The sequence below is a fragment of the Ovis canadensis genome, chromosome 11, assembly GCF_042477335.2.
Source record: "Ovis canadensis isolate MfBH-ARS-UI-01 breed Bighorn chromosome 11, ARS-UI_OviCan_v2, whole genome shotgun sequence".
NCBI lineage: Eukaryota > Metazoa > Chordata > Mammalia > Artiodactyla > Bovidae > Ovis > Ovis canadensis.
Window position 1 is genome coordinate 63,661,805 of NC_091255.1, and position 19,791 is coordinate 63,681,595.

The window sequence follows — 19,791 nt, forward strand, 5'->3', positions numbered from 1 at the left end:
CTTCTCCAGGGCCAAATTCAATTCAATTCAATTCTTCTCGAGATGCAACCAAAAGAGGCTCAGGCCTTTTCTGCCCCCGGGGGGCATGTGGCTGGTCTCGGGCCTCTGGCCCTGGTCTCCCCAGTCTACTGGGACCCTTGTCTGTTCTCCAGATGTCTTCTGCCCTCAGCTGGGCCTGCCAGGATGTCCTAGTGACCCTAACCCAGCCTGTCTGCCTCCCGCCCCTCACCTTGCTCCCCCTCAGACCCTCCTTCCACTGAAACTGCAATGATTCCAGGGAATGTCTCCAGATTTTTAGGAGTGACTGGAGCTGGGCCAGTGAAACAAACCCCTGGAGACAAGGAACCCGCGCCTTTCTTGAAGACCCTGGAGGCCACTGCGGGAGAAGGCAGCTACCAAGATGACCTCCCTGGGCCTCAGTGTGAAGAAAAGACCAGTAAACAGGCACTGCTGTTGGACAACTCCATCCGACTCCAGAAAAGCCACCAGGGGCCACTTTGGGGAGGGAGGAGAGGCAGGTAGGAAACCCAAGTAACAGTGCGTTCCCGGGGCTTCCCTGGCGGCTCAGTGGTGAAGAAACCGCCTGCCAACGCAGGAGACATAGGCCCCATCCCTAGTCCGGGAAGATCCCACGTGCCTCAGAGCGACTAGCACGCCACAGCAAAGTAGCCCCTGCTCGCCGCAGCTAGAGAAATGTCTGGGTGGCAATGAAGACCAGCACAGCCAAAAATAAACACAATTATTTTTTAAAAAACAGTGGGTTCCCAAGAGGCTCCGCCAGACCCTGGACTCAGCAGCACCCGAAGGCTAGTGCTGGGGCCCTTGGGGGAGTCCCGGCCCCTCTTGAGCTGGTCTGCGACTCTCTGAGGATCCCAGCAATGCACATCTGACTGCATCTGGCCCGGGAGCCGCAGACAGAGGGGAGAGCTGGCCGGCCAGGAAAAGCGTTCTGTGGCACCGTGGGGTGGGGCTCCAGGGAGCGGGCTGGGTGGTGTCCACTTTTAAAAGGTACCTGTGCCAGTTGTCCAGGGAGAATGCCCCCTGGCTGCCCCACCCTGTCGGTGGAGGACACGGAGGAGAGACCTGGACACCCTGGGGGTGAGCAGAGAGCCCGGGGTCCCTCCGCCCACCCTGAGCTGGCAGGGAGCAGCCCCCGGCGGAGAGTCCTGGGTGAAGAGGTGTGCCTGATAGCAGGGTGTGGGCTGGAGGTGTTCATTAACCCTGAGCTCTAAGGCCGGGCCTCGATCTCTGAGCCTGTGTGTGCACACGCGCGTCCGTCTGTCTGGAGCCCTGTCTCCCCTGGGCCCGGCTATTTCCCCGTCTGGGTGTGATCACGGGCTGGCTCCCTCTGGCTCTGGGCGTTGGGTGTAACAAGTCTGAACCTTCTCTGAGACTCCGGCAGGCGCGAGCGCCCCGCCCTCTGGGCTGTACCCTTTCCTCCCAAACTGGTTGTACAGGAGCAGGCGAGAGTGTGGAGTGGGGAGTGGGGGTGCATGTGCGCAGCCCTGGCCCCCTCACCGCCTCACCTGCAGGGAGGGCCCGCCCAGAAACTGCCCGCCTGGTGCCCGGCCGCCCCACCTCGCCAGAGCCCAGCTAAGCAGCCAGCGAGGACGCACACCCGCTGCCCGCTGCCCGCCGCCTGCCCACCCTCGCCGGCCGAGCCCAGCCTGAGCCTGCACCAGCCTTCAGGACCATGTTCAAGGGGCTGAGCAAAACCTCCCAGGGGAAGGGGTCCCCCAAGAGCTCCCCGGCCAAAGGCTCCCCCAAGGGGTCCCCCAACAAGCACAGCAGGTGAGTGCGGCCAGGGGTGGGGGCCAGAGCCAGGATGGCTCCAGACCCAGGGGCTCTAGCCACCTGGAGGCAGCCAGCCAGGGCCGAGGACCAGCCCAGCGCTGGCATTTGGTGTACTGAGGCTAAAGAGCCTGGGGGTGAACTCTCTTCCCGGCCCAGGCCTAGCTCCAGCCCTGGCAGGGGCCCAGGCATGTCCTGGAGCTCCCCACGTTCTGGGGGGTGCAGCCTGAGGGCTCTACAGACATGCTGGACAGGGGCCTGAGCTTTCCTCCTCTGCTGGGAGGTGAGGAGGCTGGAGGGCACGGCTCTCCATCCACGGGGCTCCACTTGCCCCGGGATGACCATGGGACCTGGGCACAGGGTGGGCAGCAGGACTGAGGCCAGAGAAACCAAGAGGTGGGCGGTGGAGTGCCCAGAGGCAGGGAGGCGGGGCTGTACTGCTCCAGGTCCAGGCTGCCGCTTTCCCCACGGCCTGAGACCTTGGGCCTCGAGAGCTTTGTTACAGAGTTGAGATGATTCCTTCACCAGGTGGGTGTGCGGAGGGGTGCTGTGGGGAAGCAGGAGGGGCCCACGGACCTGGGACATCTCAGAGCCTTCCTCAGTTCACCCAGCTCTCTGCAGGGGCCCCAGCCCGCCCCCACACCCCCAGAGCCCCACGCTCTGCAGACAGACTCGGGCAGCCTTCTTCCGCTCACTGGCTGTCAGCCCCCTCTGCTGGGTGGAGGTGGCAGCTCGCCCGGGGTCCTGGGTGCGGAGGTGGGGGCCAAGATGAAAGGCCTAGCACCCGATAGGGATCAGGGCGAGGACACAGAGGCTGGGCTTCTGGGCGGACAGGAAAGATGGTGGTTAAGACTCTCACTGGAGTGACCTGTCCCCCCTGGGGCTCTGGGCCCTGCCCAGGGCGGAGTGGGCTCCTCCCTGTCAGAGCAGCCCTCCCAGGATTCCGCTCCTGGAGCTCCCGGCCCCAGGGCGGCTCCGGTCATCTCCTTCCCCTCAGCCCTGTCCTCCGGCGGCCCCAGGAGGGTACATCAGTCCCCTCCCGTGCAGTCCATTTGTTCCTACTTATGGAGCACCTACTGTGTGCCGGGACTGCTCTAGGCCCTGTGGATGACATCATAAACAGGTCCTAGCCTTCAAATCCCTTTAGAGGACTAAAAAGAATCACTTAGGGGTGCTGATAGGACGCTAGTTTTCTTCACACAGTAACACGGTATTACTAGAGCGTTGACCTCTAGGTGAGGAGCCTCAGGCCCAGAGAGGTTAAGTAACTTGCCCAAGATCACACAGCTGCAGGGATAGAGGAAGATAAAAACCAGGCTGCTGGTCAGAGTTCTTTCAGACTGTCCCTTTGTGGCACGGCCCTTCTGCTTGGAGGGGGCTTCTCCTTGGACCCCTGGTTCAAGGCCCAGCCCGTGTTGCCATCCCTCCCCGGGGACGGTGGCCTCCCGGGGTACTGTGCTCCTGAGGCTTAGACCAAGCTCTTGTTAGGTCTGCTCGTCCCTCTAGACCCCAGAGAGTGAGCTGGAGCCCACAGCTGGCACCCTGTAGAGGTTGGGAGACGGCCCTGGGAAAGGACCCCGGTTCAGGCTCATCCTCTGCTCCTCCTGGCTGTGCCACCTGCAGCAAGTCAGGTCCAAGCTTGGGCTCTGAACCCCTGAATCTGGAAAGTGTTGGGGTTCCCTGGCAATCTCGTGGCCCACCCCCACCCCCTCCCGCCATCAGGTGCTGGGTGTCTCCTCTGCAAGCTTGCTAATCCCCGGCGGGCCCTGCAAAGCCTGGGGCAGTGGAGGGGAGATAGGGCTGGGGTGGAGGAAGCTGAGCTGGGGGACTTGCGGCTATTCCCCTGCCCCCAGCCAGCTCACCCACCCCTCCCAGGATCCAGCTGTCCCGCCTCAGGTATTAGGGGCTGAGCCAGTGAGTCACGTGCTTCCCTGTGGGCTGCCTGCCCTCCAGCCTGAAGCAGCAGCAGAGAGCAGGGTGGGGTTGGGAGGCACTTCCTTGACGGGAAGATGGCAGCTCCACAGGGCCACCCTCACCCAGGACCCTCATTTTCTGAACCCTCACTGAAGGCAGAGCTCCCCTGCCCAGGACTGCGTAGCTCACAGAGTCCTACCAAGAGGCCAGGGCTCCCCAGGTCTTGACTCCACCCACCTAGGGCTCTGAGCTCAGCTGTAGGGCAGGACAGGGCGGGTGCAGGCAGGGCATCCCACCCAGGTGGGCAGACCTCTGCCCAAGGGAAACAAGGAACTTTGCCAACCAGGCTGCCCTCTGTCTCCACCCCTCATCAGAGCTGCCACTCAGGAGCTGGCCCTGCTGATCTCCCGCATGCAGGCCAACGCCGACCAGGTGGAGAGGGACATTCTGGAGACCCAGAAGAAGCTGCAGCAGGTGAAGCTAGGGGAAGATGGCAGGGCGTGGGGCATGAGAGACTTGTTGCCATGCCTAGTGGTCCCAGAGGTGCCCACTCGCCTTGGTAAAGATACACAGACGGTCCTGTCCTTCCCTGGTCACTCCCCAAACACAGTGGGAGCGAGGGCTTGGCACACCTTCTCTGGTGGGTTCCCAACACCATGCCCTCCCCTGTCCCTTCATCGTCATCACGGCACCCCTTCTATAGTGACATCAAAGCAGAGCTCTTCACCTGATGTTCAGGGGGCCCTTGACCTGGTTCTGCCTACCTGCTCAGAAAACCCCATTTTCCATTTCTCCCCAGGCTTCCTCTAGGCAGGAATGTCTGTCCCTTTTTTCTGAAATGTGTTCTCCTCACCACTTCACCCCATCCCCCAAAGCCCTCCCACCTGCAGGAAGCCCTCCCTGATTGCTTCCTGCAGGGGAGTCAAAGGACCCCCTCTGTGTCCCTGAGTCCGCCTCACTGGTGCTTGCATTTCGCCTGGTGTGGGCACCAAGGTTGGCCAGGGTCCCTGGGATGGCAGGGGGGCTCGGACAGCAAGGATGCCTTCCCCGCCTCAGGACCGGCAGCACAGCGAGCAGCGCCAGGCCCTACAGCACCAGCAGGAGGTGGGCCGCAGCCTGAAGGAGGCAGAGGTGCTACTGAAAGACCTCTTCCTGGATGTGGACAAGGCCCAGAGGCTCAAGCACCCGCAGGCAGAGGAGATCGAGAAGGAGTGAGTATGGGGCAGGGGGTGGCAGCGGCAGGAGCTGGGGGTCCAGGATGGAGGGGCCGGGGTTCCCGGGGGAGCCCTGGACCCGGCTCCGACCTGCTGGCCACTTCCTTGGCAGCATCAAGCAGCTGCACGAGCGGGTGACCCAGGAGTGCGCCGAGTACCGCGCCCTTTACGAGAAGATGGTGCTGCCGCCTGACGTGGGGCCCAGGGTCGACTGGGCGAGGGTGCTGGAGCAGAAGCAGGTCGGGGGTCACCCAGCAGCCATCAGAGGGCGACACAGGGCTGTGCTTCGGGGCTGATGCATCCTTGGACCTGGGTGGGGGCTGGGTCTCTGAAAAGGGAGGGGGCAGAAGAGACCGTGCAATCATGGAGGGCTTCCTGCAGGTGGGAGAGCTCGGCTGGGATGAGGTGAAGTGGTGAGGAAAGGATATTTCAGAAAAAAAAGAACAGAGGCTCCTGCCTGGGGTGTGATGGAAAAAGGGCTTTTCTGGGCAGGGAGGGAGAACCAGGTCAAGGGCCCCCGGAACATCAGGTGAGGAATTGTGCTTTGCTGTCACGACAGAAGGGGTGCCATGATGACAATGAAGGGACAGCTCAGTTCAGTTCAGTCGCTCAGTCATGTCCAACTCTTTGAAGGGACGGGGAGGGCATGGACAGGGCAGGGTGTGTGCAGGCTCAGGAGCCAGGCTGGAGGTGTCCAGGCAGGAGGCAGGGCAGAGCGGGGAGATTTTCAGAGCTGAGCCTTGAGACTTGGGGACCAGCGGGATTCAGGATCCACAGTCATGTGACCCTGAGGCCTCAGCCGGGACCACTGGAGACTAGCATGTTCCCCAGTGTGTCCGAGGTGGCGCTAGAGGTAAAGAACCCACCTGCCAATGCAGGAGACATAAGAGATGCAGGTTCAATCCCTGGGTCGGGAGGATCCCCTGGAGGAGGAAACGGCAGCCCACTCCAGTATTCTTGCCTGGAGAATTCCATGGATAGAGGAGCCTGGCGGGCTGCAGTCCCTGGGGTTGCACAGAGTGGGACACGACTGAAGCGACTTAACACATGCCCCAGGGTGAGCTGCAGCCATTCACCCAGGCAGCACCTGGCCTGTCCACCCTCTGCCCTAATGACCAGCTCCATCCCCTGCTGATGGGGATGCTGGGTGGAGGGGGAGGCTGGGTGTGGGGCTCCCCACCCCCGGCCCTGTGGCAGAGCTGAGCGGCCAGCTCTTCTGCAGAAGCAGGTCTGCGAGGGCCAGTACGGGCCGGGCATGGCGGAGCTGGAGCAGCAGGTCGCTGAACACAACATCCTGCAGAAGGAAATCGACGCCTACGGGCAGCAGCTGCGGACCCTCGTAGGGCCGGTGGGTGAGCCGTCGGACACACACCCCGTTTGGCCCCCTGGTTCCCTTTCTCCTATCAGAGCCTGAGCGAGGTCTAGCTGGTCCTCGGCGACTAGGGATGGAGGAGGGGCAGGGGAGGCCCAGGGATGTGGGGTGCATTCTCCCCTGCACCTCCTCTCTCACTGGGCCCGTGTTTTCTCCCCCTTGGTCGAGACAGGACGCAGCCACCATCCGGAGCCAATACCGGGACCTCCTGGTGAGCCCCAGGGCAGGCTGGGTGGGCTGTCTGCACCCTTGACGAGGCCAGCTTTCCTGGGCGCAGCCTGACGGTGCCTCTCTCCCTGTATCCGAGCGCAGAAGGCAGCCTCGTGGCGAGGGCAGAGCCTGGGCAGCCTGTACACGCACCTTCAGGGCTGCACGCGCCAGCTGAGTGCCCTGGCCCAGCAGCAGCAGCGCATCCTCCAGCAAGACTGGAGCGACCACCTGGCCGATCCCGCGGGCGTGCGGAGGGAGTACGAGGTCAGCGGGGACAGGTGGGGGTGGGGTGGGGGAACAAGGCCAGCCTGGTCCTCACTGCCAGCGCCCTCGCCTCGATCCTCTCCTAGCACTTCAAGCAGCACGAGCTGCTGAGCCAGGAGCAGTGCGTGAACCAGCTGGAGGACGACGGGGAGCGCATGTTGGAGCTCGGGCATCCGGCTGTGGGGCCCATCCAGGTGCGAGGGCCGGACACTCCCTGCTGCCTCGGGGACTCTCGGTCAGGGATCTTCCCGGGGAGGCTGGGGAGACGGGGCCCGGGCCAGCGGGGGCAGTGGGCAGGGCCAGGTCGGGCGCGGTCCGAGGGCTCCGTGCTGCTGCCCCCAGGCTCACCAGGAGGCCCTGAAGGTGGAGTGGCAGAACTTCTTGAACCTTTGCATCTGCCAGGAGAGCCAGCTGCAGCGCGTGGAGGACTACCGCAGGGTGAGCCGGGGCGGGGTGGGCGGGGGGCGTGATGCATATCACCTCTTAAAGATGACAGAGCTGCATCTTTGTGCCTGGGCCCCAGTGGAAAATAATGTCACCCACGAATTCTTGACAGGGTGACATCACTCCTGGGGGTGTGAATGTTGGATCTTGAAAGTGAAAAAAGAAGCTTTTTTTTCATAAAAAAATAAATCACAGATATGCATATGCAAATGATATACAGAATATCCGTGATATTAAAATGTCATGCCAATGATGGGGAAAGTAAGGACAAAAAAGGGGAAAAGTTACTTAGAGGTGTGTCTCTGGTGCCCCAGCAGTTAAGACTCTGCACTCCCAATGCAGGGGGCCCGGGGTTCACTTCCTGATCAGGGAACTAGGTCTCATGCAACTAAGAGTTCTAATGCCACAAGTAAAGATCCCACACATACAACTAAGACCCTCACAGCCAGATAAGTAAATTAATTAGAAAAAAAAATTTTTAAATAAAAGCTCCTTAGAGGGTTCAGTAATGAAACAAGGGTGGAGAAATATTGATATAACAGACTATAATAGACAACCATCCTGTCTATAAAAATAAGATAATTTTTTTTAAAAAAACAGAAAAATAAAAAATATATATCCATAATGGGGACTTTTGTGTGTTTTTTTGGCTGTACCACACAGCTTGTGAGATCATAGCTCCCCCAACAGGGATTGAACCCAGGTCCAGGGCAGTGAAAGTGCTGAGACCTAAGCACTGGACCACCAGAGAATGCCCAATAGGGACTTTTTTTGCCTTTTTTTGGGTAGTTTCCAACTAAAATGGCTTATAGGCTTTGAGAAAAAAAAGAAGCCAAAAGTTTTCCCTTTTACTTTTTTTTTTAAGAACATTTTCCTTATAAATCCACTATACATTAGCACATCCACCGACGAGAATTCCGTAGTATCACCCAACTGTGGGCTGTCTCTTTAAAGCACACGCCTAGCTTCTGCTCAGAGACGCCCTGGGCACCCACCCCTGGATCCCAGCCAGGACTTCAGGTGCTGGAGTGAGTCCTCCAGGAGGGGCACCGCCCTTCATCTGTGCAGGAAGGACGAAAAACAACGTGCTTTATGGCACTGAAAGAAATTAAGTTCAGTGACCCCCAAACGCCTGATTTGCTGAGCCCTTCAGTTAGAAGGTCCCACTGCCTGGGTAGAAAGGCCGACGGCAAGTGGCACTTTGGGTTCAGCAGGTTTGGGTTTAGCTGGTTTGCAGGGTGGCGGGCAGTAGGTGCCCCAGCTCCACCCCTGATCACCCACCGACCTCAGTTCCAGGAAGAGGCGGATTCTGTCAGCCAGACCCTGGCAAAGCTCAGCTCCAACCTGGACAGCCAGTACAGCCCTGCCCCGGGGGGCCCGCCTGGCACACTAACGGAGATGCTGCGGCAGCTGGAGGTGAGATGGCCCCTCGGCCCCTCCCCGTAGCCGCTCCTGGGTGTCTGGGCCTCACGCCTCCAGGGTGCTTAGTCCTGCCTGGATCCCCTGCCCTGAGGGCGGGAAGAGGGGCTTCACTCCAGTCGAAGAGCCCGTCTGCCAGCTGCAAGCCCTTCCCACCTCTGCATATGTTTCCTCGCCTGTAACGTGACAGGGCTTCCCAGGTGGTGCTGGTGGTAAAGAAAGTGAAAGTCGCTCAGTCACGTCTGACTCTTGGTGACCCCAAGGACCCTCCAGTCCATGGAGTTCTCCAGGCCAGAACAGTGGAGATCTTCCCAACCCAGGCATGGAAGGCAGGTCTCCCGTATTGCAGGCGGATTCTTTACCAGCTGAGCCACCAGGGAAGCCTCCTGCTTGCCAATGCAGGAGACATAAGAGACGTGGGTTCGATCCCTGGGTGGGGATGATCCCTTGGAGGAGGGCATGGCAACCTACTCCAGTATTCTTGCCTGGAGAATTCCATGGACAGAGGAGCCTGGTGGACTACAGTCCATGGGGTCACACAGAGTCAGATACGACTGAAGTGGCTTAGCACACACGCACACACACTGTGACAGGGACTGCCCAGAGCAGCTCCAACACCCCTCCAGCTCCCACTCTGGAGGCCTGGGGGTTGCTTGCTGGGCAGCTGCCTGCCCCACCCCAACCAGCAGACTCTAGGATCCTGGGTGCCCAGGGAGGGGCTCGCTTTACGTTGCTGACTAAGACACCTTGTCTTCATGACGGCCAGGACCCCTTCCTGGCCCTCCTGCGGGGCACAGGTGGGGTTGGCCTGAGCCCTCATTGCCTGGCTCACTGCAGGCAGAGGAGAAGCAGCTGACCATGGCCGAAAAGACGGTCAAGGACCTGCAGCTGCGGAGCCAGGGGGTGGCCCCTCTGCCCCAGCGAAGGAACCTGCCCCCGCAGCCCCTGCGTGTGGACAGCATCTGTGATTGGGACTCAGGAGAAGTACAGTCTCCACCCACCCGGCTCCTCCGGGCCCACCCACCCCACCCCTGCCATCCCCAGTCCCTCCCCTGCCCCCTCCTACCCACTCCGGCCAATGCCCCGCCCCACCCCTGCTCCACCCCTCCCCAGCACCACCCCCTCCGAGCCCTGTCCAGCCCCTGGCCAGTCCCTGTCCTGACCCTGGTGCTTCTGTCCCTCTCTGGCCCTGTCCCTAGCCCCTACCCTACTGGCCTCTACTAGGCCTCGATCCCTTTTCCAGCCTGGCCCCTAAGCCTGCACAGGCCCCTCCCCACATCCCCGCCCCCTCCATGCCCCAACAGGTGCAGCTGCTGCGGGGTGAGCAGTATACACTGGTGGACAACACTGACCCGTACACCTGGGTGGTCCAAGGTCAGGCAGGCGAGCCCAAGCGGGCCCCAGCCGCCTGCTTCTGCATCCCAGCTCCGGACCCTGAAGCCGTGGCCAGGGCCTCCGGGTGGGTCCTCCCAGGCCCTGCGGTTTGAGGCCGTTGCCTGCCCTTTGCCTAAATGTGTGACTGCGGGGCCTGGGGGAGAGCATGGAGGAATGTCCTTCTCTGACCGGCCCCTTGTTCCAGGCTTGCCTCGGAGCTGCAGGCACTGAAGCAGAAACTGACCACAGTTCAGAGCCGCCTGAAGGCCAGTGCCAAGGAGCCTTTACGGCCCAGCCAGCAGGGTACCGAGGGCTGGCCAGGGAAAGAGGGAGGCATTGTTGAAATAGGAGTAGATGCCTACTCTGGCTACCCAGGGGCTGCCACGGGCAGGGGGTGACCCTGAACTAAAGGCTCTGATCTGGGGGTTCCATTCCCTGGGTTGGCAAGCCTGATGTCCCTCCCTCAGTGAGGCCCTGCCCACCGCTCTCCTCCACACAGGACCCTCTGCGGGTGCTCACAGAGGGACCCAGCAGGCAGGCAGGCAGACACGAGGCAGGCCCTGGACCCTCAGAGGCACTCTCTTCCCCCAGCTCCAAGCAGCTCGGGCCCACCCGACCCACAGGCCCAGAAGCTCCTGACACAGATGAGCCGGCTGGAGGAGGACCTGGGGCAGATAGAGAAGCAGCTGCTGGCCTGGGCCCGGGCCCCGCTGAGCCGCACCACACCACTCGGGGACCTCGAGGGCCGCATCCAGAACCACCAGGTGGGTGAGCCAGGGCAGCTGGGATAACAAACGGTCCAGCCCTGGGGAGGCAGGTGTGGGGGCAGCCGCAGGCCCCCGAAGAGGAAGAAGTGAGCAGATAGTCCAGGGCTCCCTCAGGCTCCTTCCCATCCTGGCTCTTCCCCTGGCCTGCTCTGTGACTCTGGGCAATTCGCTTAACCTCTCTGGGCCTTGGTTTCCTCATCTCTGAAAACGGGCTTGCAGCATCTTAGGGGTGGTTTCTCCGGGGTGGCTGACGGGGAGCCTCCCTGGAGAGAGTGCAGGGGTATAAACATGGTCACAGAAGGACTCCGACGTGCTAACGGTGAAAGCCACCCCTTCCCCACACCCAGGGGGGGCGGGGGGGAGAAGTTCGGGTTGTATCCTTCCAAACCGATTTCTACTCAGATATATTGTTTGGATTTCGTTTTTTAAAAACGAAGCATGTTTTTCACATGATTGTGCATCTCGGTCTTCACTCCGCCACGTTCTGGGGCGTTTCAGCTCAGTCGGGGCCGACCAGGCGGGGCAGGGCTCCAGAGGTGGGAGAGGTGTTTCAGCTGGGGTCCTGGGGGGCCAGGCAAGGAAGGAGGAGTGGCAGGAGGAGGCACTGTGGGGTGACAGCCTGGACAATACCTCTGCCCATGCTGGGCCCAGGTTACCACCACCCTGGGCAGGATCTTAGTTCCCCAACCAGGGAGCGAACCCATGCCTTCTGCAGTGGAAGCGCAGTGTCTTAACCACTGGACTGCCAGGGAAGCCCCGGTCCTTGGGTTTTGAAGGTCCTCTTCCGCATCAGAGGTGTTGGGGGTCCAGTTAGCCTGGAAGGTGAAATTATGGAATAATGGATTATGGAATCGATGTGTGAATAACTGATAAAAGAATCGACAAAATCAAAATCCCAAGTGGATGGAGCTAGGGCTTTGCTGCTTGACTGGAGGGAAGGTGGCAGGGAACTGAAGGTTTTGTGAACAGACGTGAAGACCAAGGTGGGCGACAGCTCCTGACTCACAGGGTCTCATTTCATCCTCCCATCAAGCATTTGTAGATGAGGAGAGTGAGGGTCAGAGAGGTTGACCTGCCTATGGTCATCCACCTGGAAACTGAGCCAGAGCATGTCCACACCACATTCTGGAGGCCTCACAAGCAGAGTTAGGTTGACATAGAGGGAGGGCTGGGTGGAAGCCACCTGCCCAGATCCAGAGATCCTGAGACCCCCAACGCATCCCAGGGCACGGCCCAGCGGCTGCAGAGCCTGGGAGCAGAGAAGGAGGCGGCCCAGCAGAAGTGTGAGGCGTTCCTGTTGGGGAAGCCCTCGGGGCCCGCTGCCCTGCACCTGCCCGTGGTCCTCAACAGCGTCAAGAACAAGTACAGGGACGTGCAGGTTCTCTGCAGCCTCTATGGGGAGAAGTGAGTGCCCTGGAGGTGGGGGCCACTGGGTGAGGCCTCGGGGGTGCGGCCAAGGGGGTGTCCGACCCTGGGTCTCCTCTTGTGACAGAGCCAAGGCCGCCCTGGGTCTGGAGCGGCAGATCCGGGATGCAGACAAGGTCATCCGAGGCTTCGAGTCTGCCCTGGCACAGGAGGCCCCCATCCCCGCAGGCCCGGGCGCGCTGCAGGAGAGGGTCAGCGAGCTGAAGGTGAGGGGCCAGGAGGCCTCCTGGCAGGAGTGGGGGTGCGGGGGGTGCGGGGGGGTGCAAGTGGAGTGTGGGCCTGGCATCCGACCGACCGAACCACAAGGGTACGTTGTGTCCCCTCCTGCCCCAGCGCCGGCGGCGGGAGCTGCTGGAGCAGCAGGCCTGTGTGCTCGAGCTGCACCGCCAGCTGAAGGCCGTGGAGCACATGTGCAGCGCACTGCAGAACAATTTCCGCGAGTTCTGTCAAGACCTGCCTCACCAGCAGCGCCAGGTGCGGGCCCTCACCGACCGCTACCACGCCGTGGGGGACCAGGTGGACCTGCGGTGAGTGGCCAGGCCAGTGGGGCTCACAGCACAGCCCCACAGTGCGTGGTGGCCGTGGCTGATAAGCTGTGGGGCCTTGGACGGGTGAGCGCACCTCTCTGAGGCTCAGCTTCCTCTCCTCTAAAATGGGATGATAACAGCATCAGCCTCCCAGGTGGTGCCTGGCAGAAAGTGTCGGTCCATCTCTGAATGCCCAGCTCCAGCCACCCGGCCAAAGTTGAGAGGATCAGCATGGCGAGTCAGTCAGGCCTCCCAGCCTGTCCCAGAGACGGAGGAACTCACCAGCCTCCTCCGCGCACGCCTCGCTTGCCCCCCGAGGGCTGCTCTCACCTATGCTCCTCCTCCTGCAGGGAGAAGATGATGCAGGATGCCGGCCTCACCTACCAGCAGTTCAGGAACTGCACAGACAACCTGAACGCCTGGCTGGAGCGCCTGCCCCACAACAAGGTGCAGCCCAGCGATGGGCCCAGCCAGATTGCCTACAAGCTGCAGGCGCAGAAGGTGAGCTGGGGCTGCAGGGGGTGTGGGTCGGCCTCTCTCCCTGCCTCTTACCCAGAGCTGAGCCCCTAAGCCAGGCCCAGTTCCCTGGCCACCTTCCTAACAGGGAGAGCAGCCTGTGTGCGTGTGGCCCACCCTCTAGTGGCCAGTGTTTTAATGACCTCAAAGCTCAGACCCCAGAGGCCTTGCTTCGCTCACCACCACCCCCGCCACCCAAAATGCTACACTTTGTCCACGGTGGCTCAGACAGTAACAGGTCTGCCTGCAATGGAGGTGACCTGGGTTCAATCCCTGGGTCGGGAAGATCTCCTGGAGAAGGAAATGGCAACCCACTCCAGTATTCTTGCTTGGAAAATTCCATGGGCGGAGGAGTCTGGTAGGCTACAGTCCATGGGGTCGCAAAGAACTGGGCACGACTGAGAGCCTTCACTTTCACTTTGTCTAGGAAAACAGCCAGCCCTTCTCTCTCTGGCCCGAGGTGGGCAGTGGGCTTTGTGTTCCTGGAGGTACCAACTCCTACTTCATCCTCTTCCTCACACCTCCTTACTATTGTTGCTGCTGTCCAGTCACTAAGTCCTGTCTGACTCTTCGTGACCCCATGGACTGCAGGACGCCAGGCTTCCCTGTCCTTCTCTATCTCCTGGAGTTTGCTCAGACTCATGGCCATTGAGTCAGTGGGGCCGTCCAACCAAATCATCCTCTGTTGTCCCCTTCTCCTCCTGCCTTCAGTCTTTCCCAGCATCATACATGCTGGGAATGAAAAGGGGCTGGGTGCAGGCTGCCTGAGGGAGCCAGTTTTGGGGGGAGGCCAGTGCATCTCAGGCCATGATGCTGATAAGTGCTTTGGTGGAGAAGCCAGTGCTGTGGGAGCCCTTTGAAAGGACACCCATGGGGTGAGGGCAAGCAGTCTGGAAGGAACTGAAACCCAGCCTAAGGAATAAGTAGTGTGACCAGTATGTGTGTGTTGGGGGGTGAGATGTTTTGATCAGAGGCCGCGGTGGGTCACAGCCGGGGGTGGGGTGGGGTGGTGGAAGGCAGCTTCCCACAGAGCCCTTGCTGCCCCTGGGTGCTGCTGGCTGCCCGCAGGCCTGGAGGCAAGTCCAGGTGAGTGGGGGGTCCCCTGACCCTCTCTCCTGCCCCGGCAGAGATTGCTGCAGGAGATCCAGGGCCGCGAGCAGGACAGGGCCAGGGCATCCCGCTTCTCCCAGCACCTGCAGGCGGCCCTCCAGGTAAGCAGTCCCTTCAGCTCCTCCCTCTTTATCTCCCCCTCCCCCACCCTCCTTCCGCCAGTCCCCTACTCCCCCTCCCCCAGCTCCCCCCACTGACAGCCAGTCTGTGTCCTTCCCCCCTTGCTCAGGACTATGAGCTGCAGGCAGACACCTACCGCGGTTCCCTGGAGCCCACCCAGGGGGCGTCGGCCCCCAAGAGACCCCGAGTTGCGCCCCTGCAGGACAGCATCCAAGCCCAGGTGAGCCGGGCTCTTTGCTCCTCATTCCCTTCGGGGTGCCAGCTCTGCAGCCTCTGAGGGAGGAGCTGACACTGGCCCACCGACTCCCTTTGGCCTCTCCAGGAGAAGAACCTGACGAAGGCCTACACTGAGGTGGCAGCTGCCCACCAGCAGCAACTGCTCCAGCTGGAATTTGCCAAAAAGATTCTGGAGAAGGTATGGGGGTGATGTCCACCCTAGGCAGCCTGGGCGGGTGGTTGACCGGGCAGACTTCCCTACCTGCTCACACTCAGCCCCAGGACAGGTTCAGTAGCCTGAGGGAGGTGCGGCTCTCTGCCTCCCCCAGCAGCCCTTCCAGGCTGGTTTCCATCTCAGAGTTAGTACCAGGAGATGTCACTCAGTGTAGTCACAGCTTAGCCCCTGGGCAGAACCCCGGTGGGGACAGGAGAAAATCCCGCAGTCTTCACCCTCAGGACCCAGTCCCCATGGGCAAGAGGCCACCTAGGTCTCCATCCCCGGTAGACCAGGAGCTGGGAGCTCTCCATGACTCTTGGTGAGTGGCCAAGGGACTTTCCAGCCTCCTCCCACCCAGAGGTGTATCCCAGGATCCCCCAGAGGAGCACAGGCCCATTGCTGGGAACCTGGGTAGAAGGGGAGCAGGGAAAGGTTGGGAAGGGAGGACCTTCTTACTTTCACATTCCAGTGCAAATGCAGCCTGAACACTGCCTTACATCCTAGCACACCGGGCATTGATGAAGCCTCTTAAAAATCCTACCTTCGAACACCTCAGATCTTCAGTTCCACCTCCCAGGACCTACTGGGAAGTCTCAGAAAGCAGGGAAGGGTCCTGCTCTCAGGAGGGTGGGGTGTTGTTGTTCAGTTGTTCAGTCGCTTAGTCATATCAGAGTCTTGGCGACCCTATGGACTGCAGCATGCCAGATTCCTCTGTCCTTCACCATCTCCTGGAGTTGGCTCAAACTCATGTCCATTGAATCGATGATGCCATCCAGCCATCTCATCTTCTGTCGCCCCTTCTCCTTCTGCCCTCAGTCTTTCCCAGCTTTAGGGTCTTTGGACAGGGGCTTATCCCTTTCCTCCCCTAACCCCAGGACTCTCCCCTCTTCCTCTGCAGAAAGAGCTCAGTGAGGACATCCAGGTGACACCTAACGCCCAGCAGGGGTCCGAGAGCCCAGCCCGGGTGGGCAGGGAGTCAGAGGCCCTGAGGTCCCAGCTAGAGGAAGAGAGGAAGCGGGTGGCCCAGGTGCAACGTGAGCTGGAGGAGCAGAGGAGCCAGCTGCTGCAGCTGAAGACCCAGCGGCCTGTGGAAAAACTGGAGGAGAAGGAAGTGGTGGAGTTCTACCGGGATCCCCAGCTGGAGAGCAACCTGTCCAGGGTGAAGTCCCAGGTGGAGGACGAGGGCAAGAAGCGGGCCGGCCTGCAGGCAGACCTGGAGGCAGCAGCGCAGAGGATCGTGCAGCTGGAGAGCCAGAGGAAGGCCATGGAGCCCCACCTGCTGACCAAGGAGGTCACCCAGATCGAGAGGGACCCCGGCCTGGACAGCCAGGCAGCCCAGCTCAACAGTGAGCTCCAGCTCCTGCAAAAGGAGAACACGGCTGTCTCGGCCCAGCTGGAGGCACTGAAGGCAGAGCTGCTGGCCCTTGAGCAGAAGGAGGTGAACGTGAAAGAGACAGTCGTGGTGAAAGAAGTGGTCAAGGTGGAGAAGGACCTGGAGATGCTCCAGGCCGCCCAGGCCCTGAGGCTGCAGATTCAGGAGGATGCGGCCCAGCGGAAGGGGGCGGAGGATGCCGTGGCCAAGCTACAGGCTCGTGTCGTGGAGCTGGAGGCAGCGATCCGCGCCGTGGAGCCCAAGGTGATCGTCAAGGAGGTGAAGAAGGTGGAAAAGGACCCCAGCCTCCTCCAGGAGGCATCCAGGCTGAGGAGCCTCCTGGAGGCGCAGAAGAGTGAGAATGAGGTGCTGGCCAGGGAGCTGAAGGAGCTGCACAGCAAGCACAGCACGGCAGAGAAGCAGAAGCCGCGGGTGGATCTGCAGGAGCGCGTGCAGGAGACCTTCCGGGTGGACCCGGAGACGGAGCGGGAGATCGCGCGGCTCCGGGCTGAGCTGCAGGAGACTGCCCGCAAGAGGAGCGGTGTGGAGCAGGAGGTGGAGCGGCTGCTGCCAGAGCTGGCGGTGCTGCGGGCCCAGAAGCCCACCGTGGAGTACAAGCAGGTGACGCAGGAGCTGGTGCGGCACGAGAAGAGCCCCGAGCTGCTGCGGGAGATCGACCGCCTGAAGGCCCAGCTCAACGAGCTGGTCAACGGCAGCGGGCGGGCCCAGGAGCAGCTCATCCGGCTGCAGGGGGAGCGCGACGAGTGGAGGCGCGAGCGCTCCAAGGTGGAGACCAAGACGGTGAACAAGGAGGTGGTGCGCCGTGAGAAGGACCCCGTCCTGGAGCAGGAAGCCCAGCGGCTGCGCCAGGAGGTGCGGGAGGCCACCCAGAAGCGGCGGGCTGCCGAGGACGCGGTCCACGAGCTGCAGAACAAGTACCTGCTGCTGGAGAGGCGGCGGCCCGAGGAGAGGGTGGTGGTGCAGGAGGTGGTGGTCACCCAGAAGGACCCGAAGCTCCGCGAGGAGCACAGCCGGCGGAGCCAGAGCCTGGATGAGGAGGCTGGCCGGCGGCGGCAGCTGGAGCGGGAGGTGCAGCAGCTGCGGGCCGCCGTGCAGGAGGACGAGGGCCGACTCAGCTTCCGGGAGGACCGTAGCAAGAAGCTGGCTGTGGAGAGGGAGCTGCGGCAGCTGACCCTGAGGCTCCAGGAGCTGGAGAAGCGGCCTCCGGCAGTGCAGGAAAAGATCATCATGGAGGAGGTAGTCCAGCTGGAGAAGGACCCGGACCTGGAGAAGTCCACGGCGGCCCTCCGGCAAGACCTGGCCCAGGAGAAGACCCAGGCGACCGAGGTGCATCGGGAGTGCAAGAACCTGCAGGTGCAGATCGACGTGCTCCAGAAGACCAAGCCGCAGGAGAAGACCATCTACAAGGAAGTGATCAGGGTGGAGAAGGACCCGGTGCTGGAGGGAGAGCGTGCCCGGGTGTGGGAGGCGCTCAACCGGGAGCGCGCGGCCCGAGAGAGCCGGGAGGAGGAGGTGAGGCGCCTGCGGGAGCGGGTGGAGCGGGCTGAGGCTCTGGGGAGGACCTGGGCTCGGGAGGAGGCCGAGCTCCAGAAAACCCGGGACCGGGCGAGCCAGGAGTGCAGGCAGCTGCAGCAGGAGCTGCGGGAGCTGGAGAGGCAGAAGCAGCAGCAGGTGCTACGCCTGCAAGAGGAGTCCAAGCTGCTTAGCCAGAAGATGGAGAGCGAGCGGCAGAGGGCAGCCCAGCGGGGCCAGGAACTCTCGCAGCTCGAGTCGGCCATCCTCCGCGAGAAGGACCAGATCTATGAGAAGGAGCGGACCCTCCGGGACCTCCACACCCAGGTGAGCCGGGAGGAGCTCAACCAGGAGACCCAGACGCGGGAGACCAACCTCTCCACCAAGATCTCCATCCTGGAGCCCGAGACGGGGAAGGACATGTCCCCGTACGAGGCCTACAAGAGGGGTGTCATTGACCGAAGCCAGTACCTCCAGCTGCAGGATCTCGAGTGTGACTGGGAGGAGGTCACCACCTCCGGCCCCCACGGCGAGGAGTCTGTGCTCCTGGATCGCAAGAGCGGGAAGCAGTACTCCATCGAGGCCGCCCTGCGCAGCCGGCGCATCTCCAAGGAGGAGTACCATCTCTACAAGGACGGCCAGCTCCCCATCAGCGAATTCGCTCTGCTCGTGGCTGGGGAGACCAAGCCCTGCCCCTCCCTCTCCATCGGCGCCATCATCTCCAAGTCCCCACTCGCCTCCCCAGCCCCCCAGAGCACCAGTCTCTTCTCCCCCGGCTTCTCTCTCGGGCTCGGTGAGGACAGCTTCCCCATCGCTGGCATTTACGACACGACCACGGACAACAAGTGCACCATCAAGACGGCTGTGGCCAAGAACATGCTGGACCCCATCACCGGGCAGAAGCTGCTGGAGGCTCAGGCAGCCACGGGGGGCATTGTGGACCTCCTGAGCCGGGAGCGCTACTCCGTGCACAAGGCAATGGAGCGAGGGCTGATCGAGAGCAGCTCAACCCAGAGGCTGCTCAATGCCCAGAAGGCCTTCACCGGCATTGAGGACCCCGTGACCAAGAAGAGGCTGTCGGTGGGCGAGGCTGTCCAGAAGGGCTGGATGCCCCAGGAAAGTGTGCTCCCGCACCTGCGGGTGCAGCACCTGACCGGGGGGCTCATCGACCCCAAGAGGACTGGCCGCATCCCCGTGGTGCAGGCTGTGCTCTCCGGCATGATCAGCGAGGAGCTGGCCCAGCTCCTGCAGGACGAGGCCAGTTACGAGAAGGACCTGACAGATCCCATTTCCAAGGAGCGACTGAGCTACAAGGAGGCCATGGGGCGCTGCCGGAAGGACCCCCTGAGCGGCCTGCTGCTCCTCCCAGCCTCGCTAGAGGGGTACCGCTGCTACCGCTCAGCCTCCCCCACTGTCCCACGCTCCCTGCGTTGATGTTGACGGGGGCGAGTAGTCACAGGGAGTGATTGGGGACGGGGAGGGGAGGATGCACGCACCTCCGTCCCCGGGAGCAGCCTAACCCAGGGGAGTGGGTCTTCCCTCTGTCTCGTCAGTGTTGTTTCTAAGCGTTCTTGGTGTTGGACTCCCTCCCGTAAATTTGGTATCCCCTAACCCAACCCCTGAGCCAGCAGCTCTGCTTTCCTGGTTCCTCCCTCACCCAATAAACGAATTCTCCTGGTGCTTCCAATAAACGAATTCTCCTGGTGTCTTTTTTTTTTTTCTTTTACAATAGTAAAAGATGTTTATCAGTTTTCACAGTCAATAGCCAGATCAAAAAAAGATAATTCCAATTGCAAGCCATCATGGAAACATGACTAACCTAATGGTATAAAATAATTACATACAATTCGAGGGGGCTGAGTGAGGTGGTAAGCGGAAGTACACATTTTCATCTGCCCAGCCAATCTACGTCTTTTGGCTGGTTTCCCCTGGTGTCTTGTTCACATTTGAGAACAGAGTCGATATTTCTGGGGCGTGAGCAGGAGG

At 61.4% G+C, this 19,791-nt stretch overlaps 1 protein-coding gene across 2 annotated transcripts; it reads left to right on the forward strand.

Moving 5' to 3' along the window:
• The first annotated feature begins 1,427 nt into the window (after positions 1-1,427).
• EVPL (envoplakin) lies at positions 1,428-19,496 on the forward strand. 2 transcript variants are annotated; one of them, XM_069542073.1, is made up of 22 exons: positions 1,428-1,791; positions 4,080-4,179; positions 4,762-4,916; positions 5,032-5,158; positions 6,142-6,267; positions 6,464-6,502; positions 6,604-6,765; positions 6,852-6,959; positions 7,108-7,203; positions 8,500-8,625; positions 9,466-9,612; positions 9,933-10,087; positions 10,208-10,340; positions 10,560-10,766; positions 11,995-12,173; positions 12,262-12,400; positions 12,528-12,721; positions 13,072-13,222; positions 14,365-14,448; positions 14,577-14,687; positions 14,790-14,882; positions 15,799-19,496. In XM_069542073.1, the coding sequence occupies exons 1-22, from the start codon at positions 1,694-1,696 to the stop codon at positions 19,237-19,239; spliced, it is 6,171 nt and encodes a 2,056-aa protein (XP_069398174.1). In that variant the 5' UTR covers positions 1,428-1,693; the 3' UTR covers positions 19,240-19,496. The 2 variants fall into 2 exon arrangements, with proteins under 2 accessions (XP_069398174.1, XP_069398173.1); XM_069542072.1 differs by having other exon boundaries at positions 10,208-10,305; positions 10,594-10,766.
• Positions 19,497-19,791: the final 295 nt, after the last annotated feature.

Bases quoted from the DNA above. Each gene is read 5' to 3' on its own strand.
- EVPL (XM_069542073.1), top strand. From the start codon at position 1,694: ATGTTCAAGGGGCTGAGCAAAACCTCCCAGGGGAAGGGGTCCCCCAAG. The intron at 6,503-6,603 runs GTGAGCCCCAGG...ATCCGAGCGCAG, and splicing joins GCCAATACCGGGACCTCCTG to AAGGCAGCCTCGTGGCGAGG. The intron at 12,401-12,527 runs GTGAGGGGCCAG...CTCCTGCCCCAG, and splicing joins AGAGGGTCAGCGAGCTGAAG to CGCCGGCGGCGGGAGCTGCT.